This window comes from Elephas maximus, chromosome 12 (assembly GCF_024166365.1).
Source record: "Elephas maximus indicus isolate mEleMax1 chromosome 12, mEleMax1 primary haplotype, whole genome shotgun sequence".
Taxonomy (NCBI): Eukaryota; Metazoa; Chordata; class Mammalia; order Proboscidea; family Elephantidae; genus Elephas; species Elephas maximus.
The window spans coordinates 4,000,313-4,020,494 of NC_064830.1; the positions used below are offsets into that span (position 1 = coordinate 4,000,313).

General features: G+C 36.8%; 1 protein-coding gene across 1 annotated transcript in view; it reads left to right on the forward strand.

Moving 5' to 3' along the window:
- CSMD1 (CUB and Sushi multiple domains 1) overlaps positions 1-20,182 on the forward strand; it is a 2,087,969-nt gene that overhangs the window by 1,977,613 nt on the left and 90,174 nt on the right. Inside the window, exons 51-52 of the mRNA XM_049902971.1 lie at positions 7,266-7,460; positions 14,298-14,471. Coding sequence (XP_049758928.1) covers positions 7,266-7,460; positions 14,298-14,471 — 369 coding nt within the window. The remainder of the gene's footprint in view (positions 1-7,265; positions 7,461-14,297; positions 14,472-20,182) is intronic.

The following is a 20,182-nucleotide window of genomic DNA, read 5'->3' on the forward strand; positions in this document are numbered from 1 at the left end:
TTCTTTCTTCCATGGTGTTCTACTCATGTTTTTGCTGTAATTCCTACCTTCATGTATTCTACCATCCCACATATTCCTCAGTATTACCTTATTCCATTAGTTGGTTATGTCTAATGTCGTGAAATGAAAATGTTCATATAGAGTAAAATAATTCTGTGTGTTTCATTTTATTGATATTCCTTTAATGTGGGATATATTTGTATTCCACTTATACCATTTATTTTTGGTCTCTTTTATTTAATTCCTCTGCTTACCGATACTGTGAGAAGAATTAAAAAGTTCAGGACAAAACACAAGCAGTCTAGTTTTCGTAAATAATGACATTAGCCTATTATGCATTAATATATGTAGACTTTCATATTTCATGTGTTTTATTTATGTAATAACTAGTGCGCAAACACACACATACACTCACAGAGATGCATATTTGTACCACAAGGCAACAGATGCTTTCATCGGCCCTAAGTTTACCTATTTTAAGTATTTTTCATTTTAAAAAAAAAACAACTTTTAACTTTTACATTTTTTCATTTTTCACTTTTTCCCAGACTAACTGAAAAATACTCTTATTGCTGTCAATACTCCTAATTCCTTTGATTACTTGGTTTGTTTTTCTTTGCACATTACCAATGTGTAGAAAATCTGGAAACTACATAAAAGAGTAAAAGAAAAAAAGTAAAGGAGAAAAAAGGCACCTGCAATATCACCTGCTACAGACAACCACATCGACCCTTAGTATATGCATTCCAACTTGTTTTCTTTTAACCACTTTTCTTAAGGTTAAAGCGTGTAGTCCAGAGAATCCTCAGACTTACTCTTTTTTCACAGGATCACGTTCTGTGAGCACTGCTTTCTTACATTCCTATACATACGCAGTATAAATTGCAGAACTGTGTACCCATAGAAGACTTTTTCCCCAGTGTTCTTTCAAACAAACCTTTTAACTCTGAAGCTCTTTGTGGCTGTCATTAATCCAATCAAGAAATGTTTGATAGGTGTCTTAAAAGCAAGTACACATCAGGATGGGAAAGGAATGGTATTCCAGGCAAAGGGAGCAGCAGATGCCAAAGCAGGGAAGCACATTTTCGTGTATCTAAGAATCAATTTCCATCAAGCTGATTCCAACTCATAGTGACTCCACGTGTCTCAGAGTAGAAATGTGTCATTGCTGTCATTGCTAGGCCTTTCTTCCCAGGCACCTCTGTATAGATTCAAATCCCGAAACTTTTGGTTAACCGTTTGCATCACCCAGGCACTCCTCACTATGGTAAGTAGAAAACATTTATGGAGAAGAGTTGCATTGTAATAAGTGTTTTATCAGATGAGAGAGGCTGGATCCTGAGGGGTCTTTGTTTGCAAAGACCCGAATCCATATTACATACCCTTGGGTATACAAATTGTTTCCAAGGTGCTTGTGAGTGTCTTAGTTACCTAGTGCTGCTATTGCAGAAATACCACAAGTGGGTAGCTTTAACAAAAAAATTTATTTCCTCACAGGAGGCTGGAAGTCCAAATTTAGGGTGCTATCTCCAGGGGAAGGCTTTCTTTCTCTGTGAGTTCTGGGGAAGGCCCTTGTTATCAATCTTCCCCTGGTCTAGGATCTTCACAGGGCAGAGACTCTGGGCCCAAAGGATGCACTATTCTCCTGGCTCTTATTTCTTAGTGGTATGAGGTCTCAATGTCTCTCTGCTGCTTCTTGCTTCTGTGTCTCAAAAGAGACTGACCTAAAATACCACCTAATCTTATAGATTCAGTTGTGCCTCGTTAACATAACTGCTGTTAATCCCACCTCATTAACATCATACCGGTAGGATTTACAGCATGTAGGAAAATCACATGGCGGAGAATCACACAATACTGGGAATCATAGCCTAGTCAAGTTGACAAACAGAATTTTTTTTTTGGGGGGGGGGCACAATTCAGTCCATAGCAATGAGCATGAAGAGTTTTAAAAAAATCAGTTTCCCAATCCTAAATACCCACCCGTATTTTCCATTCCCTAAATTGACCTGCCCAAGCAGGTTGTCTAGAACAGGGCACTTCTCTTCTTGATCATTCCTAGCCTACTTTATAGAGGGAGGCCCTCCCATCACGTACTGTGTGTTTCCTTACGACATCTAATACTGAGACTCATCACGGAGGCATAGCGGAATTGAAACAGGACGTGCTGGTACAAGGAAAGACAAACAAAACGATGGCACAGGGTAGAGACTAGAGGAGAAGATTCACCTGACTTCTTTTGACAAAGGTGGCATTGCAGCCCAGTGAGGAAAAGGGCGATCGTTTTAATAAGAGGTTCAGCTGGACATCGATGTGATAAAAATAAATCTTGACCCCAACTTCAGAGGATATACTAAAATCTTTGCAGGATGATTAGATGGAAATACACAAGTAAACCTTTAAACTTCTATAAAAATACATATGAGTATCTCCATGACCTTGGGTTAGGTAAAGATTTTATAATGATACAAAAAGCCCAGTAACACGGAAAAACTTGATATGTTCGACTACATTAAATTTCAGAATTTCTTTTCCCCAAAACTCGTGTTTAAGTCCTGACAACGATAGGCCCAGAAAGAGTGAAAATATTTGAAGGGGATGCATCAAACAAAGATTTTTCTAAAAATTCCAGTAAGAAAAAAAATGTGGGCAATGTCTTAGATAAATAGACAAAAGAACAAATGCCTCACAAAAATAAAAAGTGCTAAATGGGATATAAACATATTAAAAAAAGCTCAACTTCATTAAACATCAAGGAGATACAAATTAAAGCCACAAGAAGATATCACTCCACACCCACCAGAATTTATAAATGAAAAAGACAGAGGATACCAAGTACTGACAAGAATATTAAATAAGTGGAACTCTTGTACATTGCAGGTGAGAGTTTAAGTCGATACAATCATTTAGGAAGAACATTTGGCAATACTTACTAAGGCTGACCATCACCCATCTGTCTTTTTGCTGTACTGGGGTGGCTTGCATGTTGCCTTCATGCTGGAAGCTATGCCACTGGTATTTCAAATACCAGCAGGGCCACCATGGTGGGCAGGTTTCAGTGGAGCTTCCAGACTTACACAGACTAGAAAAAAAGGTCTGGCTATTTATTTCCAAAAATTAACCTATGAAAACTTTGTGGGTCACAATAGAACATTGAGTGAAGAAAGATGAGTTACCTAAGTTGGAAGGCACTCAAAATGCACAGTAGCTACAACAATGGACTCGAATGTAGCAATGATTATGAAGGTGACACAAGACAGGACAGTGTTTTATTGTGTTACATGGGTCACCATGAGTTAGAGCCGACTTAATGGCAACTAACAACAACAACAAATGAAACCTTAAAAATACCTTATGAGCCAGCAATCCTACTTCCAGAAATACACCCACAGTTACGCATGTGTATGTTCATCAAAAGATGTGCTCATAGCTGCACTATTCATAAAAGCCAAAAAGGAGGCAACCCAAATGTCCATCAACAAAGAATGGATACATGGGTAGTTGTGTATTTATACAGCGAATATGTACAGAAGGGAAAATGCACAACATAACTACATCCTCAGCAGGGATTAACTTCGTAGGCATAATATTGAAGCCAGAAATAAAAGAGTGTATAACGTATGTCTTCATTTATATAAAGTTTAAGAACAGGTAAGACTGTAATGTTAGAAGTCAAGTTTGTATCACTATGAGTCAGTTTATCTTCTCTCTCTCTCTCTACAGTTGTATAAAAATATATATAAATTTGCATGTCACATACTTTCAAATATTTAAACTAAAGAGGAAAAGTTTTAGATTTATAATAAAGGAGGAAAAAGAGATAAATATTTCTTTAAAAATTCTTTTAGGGGTGTGCAAGCAGAGTTTTCCACCAAAATTTAGAGTTTGGATTCTAGGCAACAGAGAAAGGCAATCACAGTTAGGATGGATAGAAAAAGAGAAAAGGAAGAGAGAGAGAGAAAATGAACAGCGTTGAGTCATGAGTTGCATGAAAGTGGGATAGATACCATGTGCATGAAGACATATTTTCCAAATTTCTGACTTGAATTGCTAGGTACTACTTAGGAAAAAACAAAACAAAACAGGGAATTAAGAGAAAGGAATTTAGGAATTGTAAACTGTTCCATTTCTATTCAATTTCAGTTTTCTCCCACAAGGCTCACAGTTTTGACAAAGAATTTAGCTACCTTATAAAATTTTTTTTTTTTATTCTATGGATTCTATGGAGCTGAAATAATAAGGGCCATTCTTTGTCTTTGAACAACTGTGTTGGCAGCAACAAATCAGAGCCAATTATTTTGTGAGGACTTTATGCACTGTTTCTGTATAAATACATGTACGCACTCAGATACAACTTATAAACACTAGATCTTGTCCAAAAGTGCTTGGAAATGGTCTTCTCACATATTCTTGGTTTATATTACTCAGGATTTTACCATTCAAATAATGTCATAGAATATGCAAACTCAGATGTTTACGTACACCCTCTCCCTCAGATCATCTTTCAAAATACTAATTAAAATAAAAATCTGTACAATTTCTGGAAACCACAACTTGCTTCAGAAAAAAAATTAAAAAATGTATTTATTCCTTTTCTCACTTTTTATTGTCAGTTTCCACCCATGTGCTTTCCTTTCCTCATTTTCTTTTTGCATTTGCACTGTTACAATATTTTCTTAGCATATTATATTTCAGTTCACACACACACGCACGCACACATGCACACATACATATACGCACACACACGCGCACCATTATAAATACATATGATTAGCACCTACTGTCAAACACTGTACTCCAGGAAAATTGTGAAAAGATACAGTGCTTACAATAAGAGAATCTGCAGCCTAGCAAAGAGAAAGAGGTGCAAGCGGACAATTAAACTGGAATAAAATAGTTAAACAAACAAACCAGATAACATTTTCATGAAGAAAGAAATAATATGGAGAATTTGGAAATCACTGTTGTAGATGATATTAGTGTAAAGAAAATATCTGATCCCATCACGTAGGCCAACGTTGAATCCTTCTTGGCAGAAGAGTCTGTAAAGATAGCACAGATGACAAAGACAGCAAGAAAACAATCAAGTTTAATTCTGGAAGCACATTTATTTGCGTGGAATAAAATGTCTTTTATATTTGAACTATGCATTGTGTATTAAACTGAGTTATGAGCCCGTAAGTTGAAAGGCTTTATAGACTATTTTCAGAAATGGAAAACTTGCCTGAAATTCTAAAGGTGTTTCTGCTTTGGGAAGAATTTCATTTATATCAATAAATAAAACACTTTGTTATCCATATGAAATCAGAATCATTATTTTGTCTAAGAAATAACCAAACCAAAAGACCAAACCCATTGCCGTTGAGTCAACTCTGACTCAGCGCCCTTATAGGACAGAGTAGAACTGCCCCGTGGGGTTTCCAAGGGGCGCCTGGTGAATTCGAACTGCCAACATTTTGCTCTTAAAACCTGTACCACCAGGTCTCTCTGTTTAAAAAATAGTTAAGAAAAATATACCTAAATATTAATTTTAAGTTAGAAAATTTCTTTTACATTTTAAGTCTTGTTGATATTATTGTTGCTATAATACCAAAAGGCCTATTTTGTCATTTTATTCACGTTATACTGGTAAATTATTGAAAGAAAACTAGATGAAATCTTTGTAACCCTAACCGTAACACTGGTGGTATAGTGGCTAAGAGCTATGGCTGGTGGCCAAAAGGTTGGTGGTGCAAATCCACCAGGTGCTCCTTGGAAATCCTATGGGGCAGTTCTACTCTACCCTACGGGATTGGTTTGAGTCAGAATGGACTCGGCGGCAATGGGTTTGGTTCAGAAGTAATTGCAGTGAACTTATAAAGTGTAAATGTAAACTATGTAATTCTTCCAGGCTCAATAGATTAATCACTCTGGCCAATTTTTTGGGTAGCTGATTGTGACAGATGTTAGATAATGAAACTTCATTATTTCTTTAGGGAAGTGGTTCCTAACTTTGTAAAATGCATTTTACTTTAAATCTTATTGTACTTCTGAGAAAAATATATTCTCATGCACACCCAAAGCTCTGTATATAATTTCAGCATATTTATAAATCCCTTGAAGTCCACCAAGTACTATTGCAGTGGTATTACTACCACTGCTATACCCACTACTATTACAACTGCTGTTTCTTAGGTAGCTACTATATTCTTTTTACATTTTTGTAATTTATTTTATTTTTTTGTTGTTGAGAAGGTAGCTATTATATTTTTTAAAAAAGGAGCCCTGGTGGTGCAATGGTTAAGTACTTGGCTACTAACCAAGAGGTGATTCGATCCCACCAGCAGCTCTGCTGGAGAAGAGATCTGGAGATCTGCTCCGGCAAAGATTAAAACCAAAAAAAGCCAAAACCACTGCCGCAGAGTCAATTCCAACTCATAGCGACCCTATAGAACAGAGTAGAACTGCCCCATAGAGTTTCCAAGGAGCGCCTGGCGGATTCAAGCTGCCAACCCTTTGGTTAGCAGCCATAGCACTTAACCACTACACCACCAGAGTTTCCCAGGAAATCCTGTGGGGCAGTTCTGCTCTGTCCTATAGGGTCACTATATGTCAGAATCAACTCCGAGGTGCACAACAATATTCTAGGCCTTTCCCTAGGGGCATGACTGCATTATCTCATTTAAGAATTGATAAATATTTTTATGAAAAGTATTAATCCAGCATACATACATATTTTTGTGTGCTTATAAATCCAGTAGTATCCAAAGTATATTATATATGGTTGTTTTGTAGTAAAAGGAATGAAGGTAAGTATCTGATTTTCTGAAAATTAGTGTATAAACTGGTTTTCAGTTGTACAATTAGTATTCCAAGTTTCTCAGAGGTTATTGAGACAAATTATTTGTAAGATCTTTATATGTATAAGCTCATTTATCTGACAAAGGGTTTCATAGATCCCAAAAGAACTGCATAACTTTGTGTAAGGTTTTTGTCCTTTTAAACCTCAGACTAACTACAAGATTTCTAATGCACCTGTAATAAGACTATTGAATGCATTTCGACATATGTGATCATTCCTTTGTGACTATTTGGATGGGAAAAAAAAAAACAAAACCTGGTATAAGATGTGATATAGAATATAATATGTGACTATTTGGACAAGAGAGAAAACCTGATGTAATATGCACAAGATCAGTTTCATGTAGCAGGCACTTACCGTTAATATCAAGCATGTTTTGATTCCTTGAGTAAGAATGATGATATTAAACACGTTTCTTCTCTAGCGGTAACTTGCCCTAGTCTGGAAGCTCAGCTCTCAGAGCACATCATCTGGAGGCTGGTTTCTGGATCACTGAATGAATATGGAGCCCAAGTAGTGCTGAGCTGCAGTCCTGGTTATTATCTAGAGGGCAGAAGGCTCGTCCAGTGCCAAGCTAATGGGACATGGAGCATAATGGAGGAGAGGCCACGTTGTAAGGGTAGGTAACACACGTGTTTTCCAGATTAAGTAGGCTTTCTGATTACCGGCATCAATTGCATCCTCCTTTTAAGGTACTATAATCTATCATAGCCTTGTAGATTGAAAATATAAACAAATGGCATTTCTTTTAAGAATAATAATGGGTATGCATTTTTATGTGACCTAATTAAATATATGACTGAGGGATATGGTAAATGTTGCTTTTTCTCACTAATGATCCCGTTTTGTAAAATTTCAAATATGACAATACTCAAATGCCGAATCAGTTTAAGAAAAACACACAGGCCTGCGTTTAAAAACATGACCCTTATTCCATAGACTGATACTGAAAAGCTGTAATTAGGATCTTGAGAAATAGTATTTATGCTGATGATAATTGTGTTTTCTAATGAGCATCTTGAAAAAGGAGATGATTATTCTCTCTCAGGTACAAGATAAGCGGTTAAGCCTTTTAGTGAGCTTCATACTAAATATGAATAAGTAGAAAAAATAACACAATAATTGTATTGATCAGAGCACGATTGGATTCAGACATATTTCTTATGCAATCACAGTAAATTATCATGCCTAAGAACAGGTGGTTCGACCAGTGTAAAATTTATAAAATACGCAGCTTAGTAGGAATAAATCAGATAAAAAAGAAAAAGAGAATTAATGCTTAGCTGTCTTTGATAATCATTTTAATTCAACTCTTGATGGAACAAATGTTAATTAAACACATACTACAAGCTGTTCACCAGAAATGCGGAAATAAATTAGGAAGGATCAGAGACTTCGAGAATCTTGTATTCATCATAGTCTTGGTGACAGGCATCCCTATCTCCCCAGGACAGTCCTGATTGAAGCTTGTTTTCCAGGGTAATTATTCCCTTGTTACTCTGAAGTGTCCTGGTTTGAATGATTAATTATATGGTCACTGAATTTGAAGTGAATTTCCCCTGTTATATTTCTGCCACTTAGTAAATGTTCTCCTTCCCTGTACGCAAACACAGTCAGTCTCACGTTTATCCACACATGAAGGTCAGTTTTGTGATTTGGAGACTGAAGTCACCCAAGCCAGCATAGAGCATTGAGAAGGAATTATAAGCATTTAACGCATTGCCGTTGAGTGGATTCCAACCTATAGCAACCCTATAGGACGGAGTAGAATTGCCTCTACAGGGTTTCCAAGGAGCAGTTGGTGGATTCAAGCTGCCGACTTTTAGGTTAGTAGCCAAGCTCTTGCTTATTTCTGACTCCAGGTCTTCCAGCCAACACTCTCTTTGTCAGCCTCAGACAGAAACAGGATCTTAAAAACAGACACATATGACCTTCTTGAGGGTGGGGCGGACACGTACGGCCTGTGCAGACCCAAGGCTGGCGCAGGTTTTCCTTATCGCTCTAAAGTCCCACGTACACTCAGCTACATTGATCCTGCTGCCCAGGAGGGGATCCCGCTAGCTGTGTATTTGTCATGCCACAAGCCTTTCCCACTAAGGGCTCAAAGCACTACTCAGGAAGAATTTATGCTTAAAATTTAAAGTCTTCTATTTAAGGGAATTTTCATAAAATCCAGGCTCTCTTGATTCTTGACCCAAACATGGCAGCAAGGACCCACCCTCATCTGGGGGAAGATGCAAGTCAGGGCTCTGCTGTCTTTAGGTAACATTTCTGCCTCCATCTCTCTGAAGTTCTATAGTGTCTGTTTTCCTGACTCAAATTTAACATTTTAAGCTGGTAGTTCTGATACTGCAGTTTGGTTGAGAGACAGCAATCACAAATTCACTTATCTGTGTATATGAAACACTTCATATACATTTATTTTATAAATTTTAAACAGTTCACGGACTCATGTTGCTAGGCGTCAGTGCTTTGATCACATTTTCTTTGTCTCTTTTGGATATCACCATGAGCTTGTGGCCTTTTCCCGACTCAGTCGTTTCCAGTCAAAATCATTATTTGTTTTTTTTTTGTGTGTGTGTGTTTATGTTTTTATTAATGTTTGTAGTTCAAATTGTCTCAACACAGCCAGGAGGAGTCCCTTTTACATGGTATCTCTCACTTGTCTTTCTGACGTCTTCGAAATTGTCCTTGATTCCCATAAAGGTCAGAGGTTTTGTGCTCATTCTGAGCTTCCTGACCCACAAATAGAGTCATGCCTGGCGCCTTTTGGTGGAGAAGACTAAAACCTGTGACAAGGGGTATGCATTATGCTGTTCATATAATTAATGAGGTAGAAAAATTGACACGGGCTTGTAGTCACTTTAGTGACCAAAGCAAAACATTTCTGTTTGTTTTCTTTTCCCCAAAAGGTTTTCATGTTGGTATTTTCAAGCTGTGAGATTTTTTTCACTAAGAAAAGATCTTATCAATGATTTTTCACTGTTTTTGCTAAGATTGATATTAGATATTGCAGTACTTGATACTGTGTTCAAACTATGGTGTTCTTAAAATTTCAGCAATCTATAGCTCTTCTCACTACAGAAGGAAGACAAGGCCACTTTCTCCGTTTTATTGGGTCTGGACCAATAAAATCTTCAAGTGAATCATCATCCAGACCATTGGTATAGTCAAGGGTCTATATTTTCTAATTTATTTTTTTAATTGCCTATGGTTTTCCTTAGAATGACTCTGTTCATGGGATCTCCAGAATGTAACTGTTTCAGGTTATCCATTTACTTCAGGGCTGAAAATGTTAGAATTTCCCATTCTGCTTGTCCCTTTAGCCCCAGATAAAGAGATTGCCCTTGACCAGTTACTAAGCCCATGCATAGCATCTATGAAGTCAATTGAGAAATTCACCATTTTCTGAAGGTTTTTCTAATTCAAATTTCAAGCTAGTTTTCTTTCTCCTTAGAACCTCAAATCTCCAAGGTGAAGAGGACAAAACCAATATCGAACCCATTGCCATGGAGTTCGTTCCCAACTCATAGTGAACCCTATATGTCAGAGTAGAACTGCCCCGTAGGCTGAGCGATTTTAACCACTGTGCCACCAGGGCTCCTTGGGAGACCTTCACTCTACCCTTGAGTTGTTAGCTCTGCAGTCTTGCTCTTTTGGGGAGATTTAGTACAATGACTATCCCTTAAGAAACAGTAACACAAGATTAAAAGTCAATATCCAGGGGTGCCCACATGCCTCCTAAGCACGATGACAGAAGAAAAGAAGGAAATATTAATTTTTTCATGTGAACGTTTCTTTACTGTTTGGAACATATTATTTGTTTATATATTACATATTTGTTTGATTTATATTTGACATATTTAAAAAGTAAGAAGAATTTTTATCACAGCAATTCATGAATCAGTAAAAATCATCTACACATTTATGATTTTATACACACAAATACAGAGATACAGAGAGCTACATAGTTATATTACGGGTAAAAAAGGAACATTACCTAAATTCTGACAGTGGATTTAAAGTGCTACTTTTAAGAGTTCTCTTAAATTAGCCCTAGATCAGACTGTGAAGCAGGCAAGTTGGTCTTTGAATACCTCTTATTTGTAACTAGAGGTATGCTTGTATTGTTAATTAAACATAAAGAAAAAAAAAAAAAACATACGTGAATATAAATGTGTTCACCAGCCTGTGAATTTCATGTATATCATAGAAAATCAGGTTGGACATCACCCAGCACAAACTAAAGTTGGATTTTCTTGATGACGTATTCAGCAAATATATATCCAGCCTGCATTAAATAACTCTGCTGGCAGCTGATGACCCCAAGAGGCATCTGATTTCAATGTAAGCATTTTCACTCACATTGAGCAGGGCCTTCTTTTTGAGCTGAGTTCTGCTCCTGTTGACTTGTATTCAGAGACCTTGGCTCTGTCCCTCTGGGACTAAAAAACAACTCCAGCCTCCTTGCTACACAACGTGCCTTCACGTACTTGGTGACAGACCCAGGTGCCCTCTGGGGCGTTTGTCTTCATGATAAACAGCCCTGTCCCTTCACATGCATTTCATTTAAATGCTTTTTGGTTCCCTCCTCACTCTTTTCGTTCAGACTGCGTGTTCATTAGGCTTTTTTCTAGCTAGAACACATCTAGTACCTAGTCCTGAGGTTATATGGATTTATCACAATCACAAATAATCTCCATTTTCCTGACATGAATGCGACCTTAGAGATATGAGAAATTATGTAAGTCACAGTATAATTTTTTTTTTTTTTTAAATAGAGGAATTCAGCGTGAATATAATTGTAAACTTAAAGAAAAGAGTCTTCACTGTGGGGAAAGAGGAAAATGGATTACAGTCCACGGTAATTGGGAGGAAATACACTATTGTCAGCACGTTAGCGGCTGGGCTGAGGGGCATCCTTCAACTGAGCTTCTGCTTTGTGCAGAGAAGTGCACTGGCTGCAGCTAAGTTCCCCGAGGGTTCAAAGGAGGCACTTCAAAGTGTATGTATGAAGCCACTTTCAGTAGAATGAAAAAAAGCAGACTTAGAGAATTCATCTTTGAAAACTTGAGAGAGGAAAAAGCCATGGGAATGAGGCATTGTCTTTGAGTTTTGACAAAGGTTATTTTTAGTTGTGGGGGGTTCTCCCTTTCAATTAGGCTAGCTTTTCCAAATTGGCACTGCTGTCTTCATTAATGCACTGGGTTTACTGCCAAAGGAAACCCTAGGTCTGAAATCCCATTATCCAGCTGCCGAAAGGCTAAAATTTTGCTCCATTAGTTCTTCCTTACACTCTAGTAAACCTTATTAGAGGACAAACTTAAAATAATTTTATCACCAGGCTGTTTTTAACAGAGGCTCAAAGAATAGAAACAGACCCAAGAGCGGAGTGAGCCTTTTTGCTTGTGTACCGTTAAGGTGTGTGAAGACCTCCGAAAGCAAATGTGTTCGGAGAGTGTTCTCTTTCACACCTTTCTGACTAGCACTGAAGTTTCCAAACAAGATCCAATTATCTTAAATGGCTACAAATGGATCTGTAAATATCATCGTTCAAGGTGAAGTCCATACTGTGTTTGGAAAAAAGACAATGAAAATTTCATAACAAATTGTAAAAATCTAAACCCTACTCAGATTCCTGGGCGTTTGGTTTGGCAAACGTTTTTGGAATGTTACTAAATGCAGACCTTGCTGGGGCTTTAAAGTTTAGCAATCCCAGAAACTAATAAATTGTGCAGGCTCTCTCTGCAAATGTAGCATTTTGATCATGACATACTCTAGGGATGAATTTGCAAATTTCTGAACAGCCTTCCCTAGAACACTCGTGACCTTGACTGTGCCTGTGGATTTGAAACAGGACCTGGGTCATCACATTTTGGGATGAAATGAGCTTAATTCAAAGAGCTGTTTTAAAGGGGTAATGCATATAATTTTTCTTCACGGAATTATCAGTAAAGATTTTCCCTTGTTTGATTTAATTTACTAATTAGATCCTGAGCTATTACTTCAATATTAGTTCACACTGACTAAGCCCTGATTATATGTAAGCCATCATGTAAACACTTTACATGCATGATCTCATTGAATCCTCACCCCAGTCTATGTCACAACCTTTACTATTATCAGCCCTTAGGGTGAACCAGCCAACGTCCAGAGAGTTTTAGGAACTTGGCCAGAGTCACCTAGCTAGTAACTAGCAGAGCCAGGATTGAACCCAGGTGGCCTGAGGCCAGAATCTATATCCTCCATCGCTGTGTTTCAGTGCCACTTTTCACTGTAATATTAATAAGGACTCAGTGATTTTTACCCACTTTCTAGCCTTGCTCTAAGCACTTTACACATAATACCTCATTTATTGCTAAAAGAACCCTTCAGCATTCCTCTCAAAATAACTTTCTAACAGTTTCATTTTCACCAGTTTAGAACACATTTAAGCCTTAGATGGCCTGTTGGACTCGATGGCTTGATTTCTTCATCTCCTGAGATTGCATGATTTCCTGCGGTCAGATATTTATGGGTTTGATATGCAGAGATTTGGGTAGTGTAATATGTATCTCTAATGAGAGTGACAATATAAATTATCTTCCAAACTATAGTACTTTTGTGAATGAAAGTGAACACGACTGATAATTACACTGGGACAAATGTAAACTTGGGGCATACAGTCACCCTATGAACAACCACGTAAGCTCTAGTTTTGTTTCTCTTTTTTTTTTTCTACGTTTTAAAAATAAATAGTCCCATGTAGTCATTAGAGTTCAGCTGTTAACCAAAAGGTTGACAGTTTGAATCCTCCAGCTGCTCCTTGGAAACCCTATGGGGCAATCCTCCTCTGTCCTGTAGGGTCACTATGAGTCGGAACCGACTCGATGGCTATACGTTTGGGTTTATTGGTAAGTAGTCAACATTTTTATGGAATTAATTATACCAACATGTTTTGCAATTAAATTAATGGAACCAAAATGGAATACCTGTATTGGTTTTAATACCATACTACTTGGAATTAGCTAATTGACTTGGGAAAGACAATTTATGTTTCATAATTCCTACCAAGTTTATGTAGGTTTTCACTAACTCTTAAAGGCTTCTTGTGATTAATAGATAGGAAAGTAGACAGCCAACAAGTTATGCTTATGTGTGCATGTTTGTCTACTGTATATATTTTCAACAAAACTTTAGCTATCTGTAAGAATAAAATAGTAATGCTAATTGAAGATATCTATTATATTTTTTTAATCCACTCAAAGCTTTTAAGTTTTAATTTCTAGAAAATCAGTGAAGGAAACCTAAGCTTTCTACATGACTGGTCTCTTTAGCTTTAAACAGGCATTCTTGCTCCAAGTTCAGAAATGAAAATTAGGACTAAAAATTTCATAATTTTTAAGCACAAGAGTAATACTCTGCAGACCTGAAATAATACTCATCTTACTATTATTATTATTATTTTTCCTTTTAGTTATCTCATGTGGAAGCCTGTCCTTTCCTCCAAATGGTAACAAGATTGGAACGCTGACAATTTATGGAGCCACCGCCATATTTACTTGTAACACGGGTTACACACTTGTGGGCTCTCACGTCAGAGAATGTTTAGCAAACGGACTCTGGAGTGGCACTGAAACACGATGTCTGGGTAAATTAATTTATGTCCTTGCATTTATTTAATTAAAATAGGCCTTAAACATAGGCTATGGCTGGGTAAGACATAAGACTTTCTGCTACAACTGCTCTAAGAGAGAGTTAGTAAATCCTGTTTGGGTTTTAATGCTGCAGTCACTTCACAGTATGATTTTCGCTTTGCATAGCTAAAGGGATTTTTATCTGAGCAATAAATGGAGGTCGTATATTGCCTTAAGTGACAAAAAGACTATTATATAGAGTGCTAAGGATATAACTATATTCAAAATGTCACAATGCTTTTATTACACACAAAAATCAATTTTTATAAATATTATTCATTTTGATATCCATCTTCAAATTTTAACAGTTTCAACAAATTATAGTTAAATTAATCTAAATCAATGTAAATACAATGAATTATTTAAAATTAAATGTGTGTAGCAATTTGGTTTTCTTTTCCTCAAGGACTAAAAAATTTTTTCTTGAAAATGAGAAAAAAAAAGATTGAAAGGAATTTTTTCCCCATTCATAAATGTGCTCAATAAATGTATAAAAATTGTTGAGTAAGTATATTAAAGCATAATTATTAATAAAGGATGCTTATTTCAGGTATTCAAGTAAATTGTAATACACATGAACTGCCTTTAGCCCTGCCCAACTCTCTGTCATCTTTGGTAAATTTGTAATCACTCAAAGGCCATAAAAGTTGGGTGGTTTAAGTTTCTGAATCTCCGTGGACTAAGATCACTTCAGGAACTAAGCTATGACAGTAAAAATCTGCTCTTCTTTTCACTCAGGAGATGTTGAGGAGACAGGATGAAAGTTTAGTGGTAACTCCAGAGAAAATGGGCCAACAAAAGAATGAGGTTCTCACACTTACCTATGGAGCTACCTCCACTTACTTAAATTGCCTACAATGTTTATATGAATGCTGCTTAAATAATTAAATATGTATCTTGTTGGGTCTAGTCATTATAGTTTTCAGCAAATTATGAAATTTCCTTGTAGTATATATGGTTCTTCAGGTTGAGGATCACAGATGCCTCCAAGATTTTCTATGCATTCCTTTCTGTTCTTACAAAATAGCTTGGCTATTAAATAGCATGCTCCTTAAGGCAACTATGGTTTGAAGTAGGTTTTCTTTGTCAACTTGAGTGAAATTTGGCACTATAGAACAGAGTCAGATAATCCAAGAAACTTATTTTTCTGACTATATGAAGAAGAATGCAGCATCAAGATTGGAGGAAGACTCACTAACAACCTGCAATGTGCAGATGACACAACCTTGCTTGCTAAAAGTGAAGAGGACTTGAAGCACTTACTGGTGAAGATCAAAAACTACAGACTCAGTATGGATTATACCTCAGCATAAAGAAGACAAAAATCCTCACAGCTGTACCAATAAGCATGATAAACGGAGAAACTATTGAAGTCAAGAATTTCATTTTACTTGGATCCACATCAACAGCCATTGAAGCAGCACTATGGAAACGAAAAGACACATTACATTGGGCAAATGTGCTGCTAAAGACCTGTTAAATGTGTTAAAAATCAAAGATGTCACCTTGAAGACTAAGGTGAGCCTTAACCAAGCCATGGTCTTTTCAATTTTGTTATGTGCACGCAAAAGCTGGATGGTGCATAAGGAAGAGCTAAGAAGAATTAACATCTTTGAATTGTGTTGTTAGCAAAGAATATTGAATATACCATGGACTGCCAGAAGAATGAACAAATCTGTTTTGAAAAAAATACAGCCAGAGTGTTCCTTGGAAGCCAGTATGGTGATGTTTCATCTCATATACTTTGGACATGTTATCAAGAGGGACCAGTCTCTACAGAAGGACATCATGCTTGGTGTAGCAGAGGGTCAGCAAAAGAGAAGAAGACCCTCAAGGTGATGAATTGACAAATGGCTGCAAAAATGGTGTGATGGTTAAGATTGTGTGTCAACTTGGCTGAGCCATGATTCTCAGTGTCTTGTCAGTTGTCTAATGTTGTGATCACTTTCCTGTTGAAATTTGATATGTGATCACTCCCATGATGGAATCTGCTGAATGATACCGGGGAGGCAGGACCTGTGGCAGCTTACCGCCTCCTCAGCCTTAATCTCTCTACCCTCCACTGCCTACTTCTTGTTCACCTTGCCAAGGTTTTTGGCTTGTTCTGGATCCTACAGTTGCTTGTTGTTCATCTGACTTCCAGTTCTTGGGATTTGAGCTAGCAGCTTACCTGCCGATCTTGGGATTTGTCAATCTTCACAGCCTGTGAGCAAGAGCCCTGCCGTCCGACCTGCCAATCTTGGGTTGGCCAGCCCCTGCAGCTACATGAATCAGGAGAAACTTCTATCCTGATCCACCAGCTTGGGACGTTCCAGCCTCTACAATCGCGTGAGCTATTTCCTTGATATAAACCTCTCTATATATATTTATAAGCTTTACTAGTTTTGCTTCTCTAGAGAACCTAGCCTAAGACAAATGGGTTCAAGCATAGCAATGATTGTGAGAGTGGCATAGGACTGGACAGTAGTTCAATCTGCTGTACATAGGGTTGCTATGAGTTGGTTCCGACTCGACTGCACCTAACAACAACAATTGTAATGATGGAAAGTAAGAACAAATATCTTTGAATTACTACTTTACTCCTTACAAAACATACCCCATATCTTATTTGGTCCAGACAGTAACTGTAGGATGTAGCTACAGCAGTTGTTGAAGCTTCAGGGAGTTTATATAGTGCATTAAGTTCATTAATTGTTAAGTCACAGAGTCAGCTTGTGTCTTATGGATCACAAATAGCCCTTACCTATTCTGTGGTGTTCTTCCAACTGAAGGTTAGGACTTTCAGGACAAAGAGTGACGTACATAATTAATAGTTGGTTGGGCAAAAGTTCCCTAAACATGGTGTTGATGTGATGTAATATGTCTTAGAAGCTTTTGGAGTATGATCCATTCAAAAATAAGTCCATGTGATCAGAAGAAATTTAAACTGAAAATAAGAAGGAATAAAAATGCCAAGATTGTCATGTAGAAAAGATTATAATTGCGGAATTTGGGCACAGCATATGAGGAAGAATAAAGTTGGAGGAGGCACAGGGGGAAAAAAAAGGGTAACATTTAGAAAAGGGTTATAAATGACACATATCCATATATGTTTACAAACCAATGGGTAATAAATTTAGTGTAAAGATTTTAAAAGTTAATAAATATAGTTTCTCAGTTATCACTGTGATTATAGATCACTGATGAGTAGATTGCATAGTGTAAGCCATCAAGAGTATATGTCCATGGGAATTCATAAAGTTGTAAATGAGACGTAGAGAAGAATATGAATGGAAGAGTAAGCAGGCAGGAGAATAGGTGTAATATCATGGCTAAAGAAGAATGTAAAATACTCAGATGAAGTGCACAGAGGCTTCAGTTATAAATCTGGCAGAGATATTTGATAGAGTAGATATTGGATAGTTCTGTAATCCAAACTACAATTCGATGCCTTAACTTATAATGTACAAAGCATTTTGGGGATTTATCTTATTGAATTCTCATTAAAACTCATGGTAAGTGCTTATCATTCCTATTTAGAGATAACAAAAAGGCTTAGAGGACTGAGGAATCTGCCCAACATCATAGAACCAGTAATCATCAGAAGGAGCATTGAAACCTAGGCTGTTTGACTATAGAGCACAGACTTCTTACTATTAGGATACATTACTAGTTTATCTGAGTAAGTTTTGTGCTATTTTACTGACAGTTTTATCACTCAGGGGAAGATTAACTATGAGAGCCATTTTTATTATCATGGTAATTCTGATCAATAATGGGGAATTTGTTTGTTATCTGACAGTGAAGTGAGTCCTGGTAACTAGACTACTCCCCACCCCAAAACACATGCCAAAAAAGACGCTTTGGCATGTATGTATGCCTCTGTTTGGTATGGCTCATTTTGCCCCTCATTCTGTACTGCTTCCAGGCCGCTAGCTTGCTATTATGGTCTTCTGTTTCTAAACTTGTCACTTGAATCAGTGTTTTATCTGTTTCCATGGTCATGAAACTCTTGAAAACCACACTACCTTCTACCAAAGTAAATGACTTTGCACAACTTTCATACTTATCTGTACTATATGAGTGTACATAGATACCAATAAAGAAAATGACTGATAATAACAATGGAAGCAATTGCTGAAAATATATTTTTTTTTTAATGAAAAAGCAATATGATCCCATGGTGGTGTCTCTACAAGGGATGATCTCTCAACAACAACAACAAAAAAATAAACACTATGAATTTTCAGAAACAACCTCAACAAGGCAGAAATGGGAAATTATCCAAAGAAATAATGATAATTTTACCAGATGTCCTAAAGTAAATCAAGATTAAAAACATATGTACAAAGATATGCAAACTAAGCCCATACCCCAAGACATATTTAAGGGAATGAAATACAGTTTTAAGGACAGTGTCATGAAGGCAAGTCTACAATAGTTGGAAACAAGGAAAAGTATAAGGACCACAAAATGCTGTTTAAATTATAAACCGAATTTGCTCTTTGGAGTTGTTATTAAAATAATGGATGATGGAAACAAAGAAAACTGACTCAGCTATTTCTTCTGTCGTTTCTGTCAAGAAAAAATTATATGGCAATAAAAAGTGTAGAACATGTTTTTATATCAGAAACTGGCACCCAAAGAAAGATGAGCAGTCTGTAAAAGAGAACTTAAGAGTTTTGAATGAAGTGGAGTCTCCTGCCCAGAAAAATTCCATATAGGCATGCTGAGTAGACTTGGAAAGAGTTTGCTTTGTGCTTGTTGGTGTGCTGAGTCATTGCCAGTGTTCCTTGTGGGAGTTCGTTGGGAAAGAGGCACTCTAGAGTTGGACAAATACCTTGTGTGAGGTTTTCACACAAAATGAAGAGATTTTAGCTATCAAAAACTATGAATTAATAAATTTGAGGATCTATAGAGAAGACAATAAAACATATTCTTTGTAAATAACTTTGGTGAAGTGTATTTGTGAAGAGCTAGTAAGGTTTCAGAAAACAATATTCCAATCTGAACCCATTTTCTCATTTGATATGGCTATTACAGAATGTTTAGAAATACATTTTAGATATGATATTGCTGAATTTTCACAAAATATTTTGCAAGATTTTCTATAATCAAGAAAGTTTAATGTGGGGTGTATATTAAGTCTTTTAAAAATTGATTTAAAGACAATGCACAAGTGATATTAACCATTGGATTGATGCTGCTTAAAAAAGAATTCTCTAGTTCTGTGTTTCTCTCCCTAACATTGGTCCTACCCACAACTTGTTTTCGTGTCATGACTAATGGCTTAATATTGATACTAGCTGCCAAGAGTGAAAATACTATTTGATTAGAAATTCGGGAACTCTTCGATTTGGAATGACGAAATACATATGACAATGATAGGAATTAATGTAAACTTTCACTCAAGATTTAAAAAATTCAAAATAAGAAATCATAGTGCACATGAAAAGGATTTAGGTGTTTTGATAAATGCAGATTCATATTTGTGCAACATTGCTGTGATGCTCCCGTTGTCCAAGCTTCATCGATAGTACTCATCTCATTCCCTGCTTGCTCAGGTACACCATATCCAGAAGGAAGTTTTCAGTTCTTAAAATAGTTTAAGTGGGCTATTGAGGAACAGTGGAAGAAAGGCTTGGAAATCTCCCGCAGTAAGATTGTTGTAGTTAATTCCTGTAGT